An 8516-nucleotide genomic window follows, 5' to 3' on the forward strand; every position below is an offset into this window, starting at 1 on the left:
TTTTGTGTGGATGGAAACAAATTAAAATAGAGTCCTGAAAAGAAATGTAGTAAACAAAATCCCTTAATTTTCAATTTCAGGAATCAAATCTATTTTCTCACATGTTGCCCATAAACTGTAAGAGTAAAATGCTGTCATGTGGAAAATGGTTATGATGTGGGCTTGTTTCATGTTTATTTTATCGAACCTTGATATTGACTGGATTTGTTTCCTTATAGTTTCAGACAAGAATTAATGCAGTGGAAGAGGAGAAGGTATTGCTTATCATTAAGAATACTAAAACACATAGTAAAAGCTGTATAAGAGAACATTTTGCACGTAAATGTTTATTATGTCTTTTGTTTCTGTTACTGTTGTAATTATTATTTCAGTTCTGTGATAGTTTTAGATGTAACTAGTATCACAACATTAATTGTCCATATCTTAATTTTATAAGGACACTTAGGTGAAATTGTTACTATCAGTGATTTTACAAAAATGCTTATCAAAACAAACCTTAATGGAAATAGGGTATCCTAACTTAGTTTTTTCACAGCAAATACAGTCTATTCCTTCATAATAATGATGCATTCCAGGTTTCCACAAAATTGATGGCTCATTACTAATAAATAACAGAAAGTACCTTCTTCTCAAATTAGCTTTCAGTTATATTTATGAACACAGTATTTATAAAGGATATAACTGTATCTTCAAACAAAAATCATGACATATTTAAGGAGATAAATGTCAATTTTGTTCAGTTCTAAAATAAGTGAGGTTATTCCTTTTATTTTGTATATATTAATCATGCTAATCTCTATTTAGAAGTCTGAACATGCACTGGATAATTGTGATAATTATACTGTTCTTTGTAGGGCAAGTTCCAGATTAGCATGGAGTCGAAAGAAAGAGAAATCAGTGGATTGAAGGAAGAATTGAAAGGACTGCAGGTATAGGATCAACATAGATCAGTATTTTATATAATGTGGCCAGTGAAATGTTAAATAGAAATGTGCACAGCCTGATCTAACCTGGTTTCATAATTTCTGTAGTTAAATTAATTACATAACATTGATCATGGAACTTGGTCATCTTTTTTCAGTAAACTTGTAAATTTATTTAATATTTGAAGGAAATCCTGTTATTTTATGCCCCATAAACTAAAATTGTTAATATCGGTATTGTTAATCCAGTAGCTATTTCTGCATATTTTAATCAATTACTCGTAATTTGCTAATACGGAACTCTGATTTACAATTGAGAAAACTAAAATAAGCCAGAGGTTTATTTTTATTATGGACTTATTACAAAGATGCTCATATCCAATATATATGGGATTAAGCAATACATTGTAAATTCATGCCATAGTCTTGAAAGCACTTGTGACTTATTACCGTGTAAACAGATTGAGCATAGCTTGGATGGATTAATTGCAACATATCATAGTAACTGTTTTCCAAATTATTGGGTGAGTATGTAAATTAACAGATTATTAGTCATGCTTTTATATTTTATACTTACATTAAAATAAATCCTGATTTGCCACACAATATAGTATCCATAGCTACTGCATTAATACGACGCAGATTAATAAAGAAATAAAAATCTTAGACATATTTACTTATAGGTTTTTTTCATGGGACTAGATTCACTCTGAATAAAATTCTAATTCTTTTAAGTACATTAAGTATAGGAAAAGTGCTTTTGTAAATATATTACCTGGGTAATTCGACAGCTGATTTTCAAAAGAGCAGTATCCAAAATAAAGTCAATGACTGGAACATCTGCAATAATTCTTGAATGGGGTGCTGCTGACCTCGTAAGCGCAGGCAAATATCATACTGTGTTATCTATTTAGGCTCACTGTCATTTAATGTAAAAAAATTCCATTATCTCACTTAGAGAAGGCCAAGAGTTCTTTTGATTGCTCTACAGTACCTATGTGTCATGTGCAGCAGAGCATGTTAAATCCTATACATCACCTATGCTATGTCACAGATTGAACAAGCCAAACAAATCCTTGTAGCTAAGCGCAAAAGGTCAGACATGAGGAGGCATTTTGTTGGTTTTGATAGCTCACCCTAGATTAACTAGATGATTAAAACAAGTAAAAGGTGACACAAATAACAAACTACTCTCTTTATGCAGGAATTTTAATTAGGTCTGAGTATGGAAAATATAAAATGGAATACTGAAGCTGTAAATATAAAGTGTTTTGTGACATGTTGCAGTGAAGAAAACATTACAATTCAATTCAGAAAACAAGCAGGCTGAAGATCAAGCTTCATGAGGCATTTTAAACTGAAATAGTCTTCAAAAGGATCTTATGTGACAGAACTGCAAGGCCATTGAAGATTCTTACAACCGCTTTGTGTCCGATAGTAGAAAGCCAGAAAGTATAAATAATATTTAGAATATTTATTTACAATGATGCTTTATAAAAATAAAATTAGAAACAGAGTGAAGGAAATCAATCCAAATAATGAATAGACTTACTCATTTGTCTTTCTTCATTGAAGAATGTTATAGCAGTATATTTAGCAGGGACAAGTGAAGTTTTCTCGCAGGCATATTAAATAACAGTCATCATATTGAAGCCCAACAGACCTGGAAGGTGAATGTTGTTTTCATGCATTGCTATTTTGATGTTGATGTGTTGATTATCTTATTTATCACCTTTTAAAAAGATTTTGAAAGAAATAAGAAAATTATGATTGCACATGTTTTTAAAGTGATCCTATGGGGGAGGAGTTGACAATCATTCTTCTTTGTTTCAGACTGTCTTTATTTTTATCTTTAAAGTTATTTACAGTTGATATATTCCATCATAGGTTTCCAAGTACAGCCTAGAAAAAAAACTAAGTGAACTGGTAAGGACTTATTTTGCTATCCAATCCATCGTTGGGAAAAATGGGTAATGCAGCAATATTGACCCGTGGAAGGATGGGCCAGCATTAATAAAATTGATTTCTTGAGCATTGCAGGCAAGATTGAATGTCAGGCATCACACTGTTAAATTTGTTTTAGAAAGTAGTTGCTAGTAAAACATCTGTAAATCTGTGTACTGCAATCTACACTATTGAAATATTACATTGTAAGAGTTTTAATTTACCAGGAATGGTATAATAGCTAAACTTTTACTGCATGTTGCATATACTCTCATCTCCCTCATCCACAGTTTGAAATTGCTCAAATATTTTTAAACTGTTTCAGTGTTATGATCCTTTCTTCATTGAAAGCATTCTCTCTCGAAATTATTTGTTTGTCACTAAGACTCCTGCATATTTAATTTTTTTTCTTGTATGACATTTTTAGTGGTGACACTGTGGTTCAGTGGTTAGCACTACTACCTCACAGTGCCAGTGCTCCTCTAAATCTAGCCCTTTCAGAATTACCAGTTTTATTCCTCCACAATTTGTAGCATATCTAGCGCTCCCTCGGGCCCTGAGCACTGGAATTTTTTTCCCGAAACCTTTCCGTCACTCTTTACTTGTTTAAGGTCCTCAAAATCTTCCTGGCATGTTTTGGGCCACCAGCTCGAATCTTTTTGTAATATCAGTGTTAGACTTTGTTTTATATTTTCCCCAGTGAAGTTCATTGTGATGCTTTATCATGTTAAAAGATCCAAAAGCAATTGCAAAAGATTGCAATATGGGTGTATGTACCAAACACCAGTTAGACTGCAGTGGTTCAAGAAGAAGGCTAACCGCCACCTTTATTTGGAAGGGTAATAAGGGATGAGTAACAAATATTGTCCTTGTCAGCAATGCTGACAACTGATGAGAAAAAAAGGCCAATTTGTCATCTGCAAAGACAAGTTTAAAAAAAAACAGACATTGTACTGAAATCTATAATGATTGTACAGATGGGCCAGGTTCCATATATTTGCAGATGATGCTGAACTTAATATTTCCTTTTTTTTTACCCCAGGCTGTATTGTCACTGTAGGTAAAAACAAGGACTGCAGATGTTGGAAACCAGAGTCTAGATTAGAGTGGTGCTGGAAAAGCACAGCAGGACAGGCAGCATCCGAGGAGCAGGAAAATCAACGCTTCGGGCAAAAGCCCTTCATTCCTGATGAAGAGCTTTTGCCCGAAGTGTCGATTTTCCTGCTCCTCGGATGCTGCTTGACCTGCTGTGCTTTTCCAGCACCACTCTAATCTAGACTCTGTATTGTCACTAAACCCTATCTAGCAATAAGTTTTGAGAAGACGAGAATTTCCTCCAGCTTGAAGAAGGCAAAGCTAAAATCATTCCCTTTTGCTCCCTATGTACCTAACCTCATAACTAACCTCTTAACTGAGAGTAAATGAGTTGGTGTGAAATTTTGACACGGTAGTCGATGTGTGCCATTGTATTTCCACCATGCTAAGACTGTCGTCTTCCTTCATGCAAGTGGTTAGAATCTGGAATATGCTGCCTGAACGGGTGGTAGAGTGAACTGAATCATGGATTTTGGAAAGGAAGTGCATATTTACTTAATGGGAGAAATAACATCAGTGCTGCTGGGAAAGTGCTTGGATGTTGGGCTAACTAAATTATTACTGCAGGGAGCTAGCATGTAGTCGATGAAATGAATGGTCTCCTCCTGTACTATAGTCATTCTGATTCGATGAAAACATTGTCCCATCTTTACCCTAATAATTGGAAACGTTTTGCCGAGTTTTGAACCCACTGCCCTCTGTCCCAAACATGTTTTGCAGTCCTTCAAATGCCTCTAAGATCTCACCCCATTACAGCTCAGCTTAGTGACACTTCTACTCATATGAAATATCTGTACTACTTTAATAATGAATTAGAAACAGTGTTTGTGTATGTTTTTTATCCTTGTTATTCAGGAACAAAAGGTGCAGTTGCAGACTGTTGCGAAGGATAATCAGCTCAGTCAACTGAGTGAAGTGGAGAAACGTTTTGCAGCTATAAGTCGTCAGTGTGGATTGGTCAGACAGGCTCATGAGAAGTTAGAACAGAATGGTGAGTATAACTTGCAAACCAACATCATAACTCAATTCGTGAAATAAAAATAAAATGCCATTGTTAAGGTCAGACTGTAAAAAGTTTGGAATGAGAAAAGGCAATTCAGCTAATCTGGAACACTTAAGGGTGAAATTTCCGACGATGCACAGTGTGTTAAATGGAAGTTAAATTATTTCCATTTTTTTCTAGTACAGCATCAAGAAGATTCAGTATTATTCTCCACTTGGAGGTTAGGCCACATTCAAGTGCTCTAAAAATAACAAGCAAATGAGTGAACAAGAGGCATTGAACAAATATTTTATCTCTTTTCAGAGTGTAAGATACAAATTTCAAACTCAAAACTGGTCTACCGGAAATGATATGGTTCATCAGCAGCAATCACAATCTATAACCTCATAGCTTGACTTGCTCCCCACTCCACCATTACCATCCCGACAGAGAATAAACCCTGATTGAATGATGAATGTGGGAGGGGTTGCCAAGATCCGTACCAGGCATACCTGAAAATGAGGTGACAATTTTGTGAAGCTATATTCACATGCCGAGCAGCATAAGCAGCATGTGTTAGGTAAAATTAGAATTAGCTTTATTGTCACACATACACAGAGGGTGGTACCTGTATGGAATGAACTGCCAGAGGAAGTGGTGGAGGCTGGTGCAATTACAACATTTAAAAGGCAACTTAATGGGTGTATGAACAGGAAGGGTTTAGAGAGATATTGGCCAATTGCTGGCAAATGGGACTAAATTAATTTGGGATATCTGGTCAGCGTGAATGAGAGTTGGACCGAAGGGTCTGTTTCCATGCTGTACATCTCTGTGACTCTACTCAAATTAGCATAGTGAAAAATGTACAAGTTGCCACTAACAGTGCTATCTTAGATACAAAGGTAACCTAGGTACAAATTCTTAAGTATAAGTTCCTAGGGGAAACAAAAATAGAAAATTAAAGAAATAGAAGTCCAGCGTAACAGATTATAGAAATAAATTAGAAAAAATAAAGAAATAAAAGCACTAAGCAATCCCACAACTAACAGATCAGACCTGATCCCTGCAATCCTACCATGAACGGTGGGTGGACAATTAGACAATCAGCAGAAAAAGCAGGATCCACAAGTATATTAATCCTTAACAATGAGCCCAGCACGTCTGTGCAGGAGATGGGGCTGAAGCATTTGGAGCCATCTTCAGCCAGAAATGCAGTTTAGGTCTTGCAGTTTAGGTTTCCACATTTACAAAAAGATATATTTGCATAGGAGTGAGTAGAGCAAAGTGCTAAATTGGTGCCTGGAATGAAGGGTGTCCGATGATGAGAAGTTGAGGCTATATATTTTGGAGTTAAGTAGAATGAGAAACAATCCACTTGAGGTATACAGAATTCCTGAAGTGCTTGATTAGGGTAAATCTTGAGAGAAGATTCCTTGAGGAGGGGCACAAAAACATAGAATAATGTCTTGGGGTAAGGGACCAATACTTTAAGGCTGAACTGAAGAGATATACTTCACTCAGTATTTGCAATTTATGGAACTCTGTACCCAAGAGGGGTTGTGAATGCATCCAATGCTGGAATAGGCAGATTTTCGGTCTGTTGGGATTGAGGAATACGAGGAGAAAGTTGATTTGAAGCCCAAAGTCAGTTTTGATCATGTTGAATAATAAAGCAGGCTTGACAGATCAGTTTCTAATTCTGCTGCTATTTCTTGTGTACTTGAGAAAAATCCTGAAAATGCTTGCAAGAAAATGCTTGCATAATTCACAGAAGAACTCCAGAATTAATCTAAGTATAATAGACCCAGCAAGTTATTTCTGGGGAAATGTGCAGAGACCCCGGCATGTTAAGAATTTTCAGTCAACCTGTTCAGAGATGATATTACACTCTGGTGGGACTTCAACTCAAACCTCCTGGTCCAGAGGTAGGGACACTGCCATTGCACTAAAAGAAGCCCCAAACAGCAAGTGTAAGCTGAGGATAGACAATGTCAACTTGGAATGCCCTAAGTAAAGGCATGGTGCTCATTTTATTTCTTCAAATTATAGTATTTTTGTCAATCAAAGTAAATTATAATGATTGTACCTGTTCTTTTCAGTGGTAATAATTGAAGCCAATTGATCCCATATTGTCCTAAAATTGCAGTACAAAACAGAGTAATGAGACTGTTGTAAGTAATTAAGGCAGTCAAAATAAAACTGAAATATGCACACGAGGAAGATTGAAAGCTTTGTTGTCATTATTCAGTCGCTAACAGCTGACTATTATAAAGTGCTGACCTGAGAAACATTCTGAGGGTTCATGTGGCGCAATGGTAATGTTCCTACCAATAGGCCAGTAACCCTGGATTCAAGTCACACTTGGTGTGTAATAACATCTCTAAACAGGTTGATCAAACTTAGCCTGCTCCTTTTTACTTCAAAAATATACTTTATTCATAAAAATCATCTACAAGTACATACAAATGTTCTCAATAGTATCTGTACAGACTTTCCAGTGAAAAAGAACAAACAAAACAAAAGAAGTTTTGCATTTCTCAGAGCTTTTCTACAAAATCTGCGGCATTTTCTACTGATGCAGGAAACAGTTTATGTTCATTGTGGGGCACTAAGAGGGGCTGACAACTGAATGGACCCTCATATATAAACTCAGCCTGCTCCCGTGTAGAGGTGAGGTCAGGCTGTCTCAACTTACGAAAGAAAGATGTACTGTCTTCAGGTGCATCTTTTGCCTGCTCTTCCAGATGGTCCTGATGAGCTCTGTAAGCTCCTTTTGCCCACATAGTGTCAGTAATTGGGTGGATTTCTCTAGGGGGAGTGCAGCAAATAGCCAAAACGATTGATGAGGACAGGGTGACGGATGTTGTTTACATGGACTTTAGTAAAGTCTTTGGCAAGGTTCTGCATGGTAGAGTAATTAGTAAAGTTAGATCACGTGGGATTCAGGGTGAGCTTGCTAATTAGATACAAAATTTGGTTTGTTAGTAAGGGACAGACGAAGGTGGTGGAGGGTTGTTTTTCAGACTGGAAGCCTGTGACCAGCGGTGTTGCACAGGGATCAGTATTGAGTCAGTTTTGTTTGTCGTTTATATAAATGATTTAGATGAAAATATAGGAGTCATGATGAGTAAGTTTGCATATGATTCTAAATTGGTGGTATAATCAACAGTGAAGATGATTATCTAAGAAAATTACAAACAGATCCTAGTCAATAGGCTGAGGAGTGACAGATGGAGTTTAAATAAGATAAATGTGAGGTATTGCACTTTGATAAAACAAACAAGGAGACTTATACAATTAACGATAGGGTTTCGCAAGTTTTGTGAAGGTTTGTAGCTCAGGTTGAGGTTTAGGGTGTAGGTTTGCTCGCTGAGCTGTAGGTTTGATATCCAGACGTTTCATTACCTGGCTAGGTAACATCACCAGTGGCGACCTCCAAGTGAAGCGAAGCTGTTGTCTCCTGCTTTCTATTTATATCTTGCTCCTGGATGGGGTTCCTGGGGTTTGTGGTGATGTCATTTCCTGTTCATATTCTGAGGGGTTGATAGATGGCATCTAGATCTATGTGTTTG

General features: G+C 36.5%; 1 protein-coding gene across 1 annotated transcript in view; it reads left to right on the forward strand.

Moving 5' to 3' along the window:
- The window catches only part of LOC122558080 (coiled-coil domain-containing protein 73-like), a 132383-nt gene that overhangs the window by 43979 nt on the left and 79888 nt on the right, over positions 1-8516 (forward strand). Inside the window, exons 5-8 of the mRNA XM_043706399.1 lie at positions 219-254; positions 855-929; positions 2811-2849; positions 4818-4953. Of these exons, the coding sequence (XP_043562334.1) occupies positions 219-254; positions 855-929; positions 2811-2849; positions 4818-4953 (286 nt within the window). The remainder of the gene's footprint in view (positions 1-218; positions 255-854; positions 930-2810; positions 2850-4817; positions 4954-8516) is intronic.

This window comes from Chiloscyllium plagiosum, chromosome 16, assembly GCF_004010195.1.
Source record: "Chiloscyllium plagiosum isolate BGI_BamShark_2017 chromosome 16, ASM401019v2, whole genome shotgun sequence".
NCBI classification, from domain to species: Eukaryota; Metazoa; Chordata; class Chondrichthyes; order Orectolobiformes; family Hemiscylliidae; genus Chiloscyllium; species Chiloscyllium plagiosum.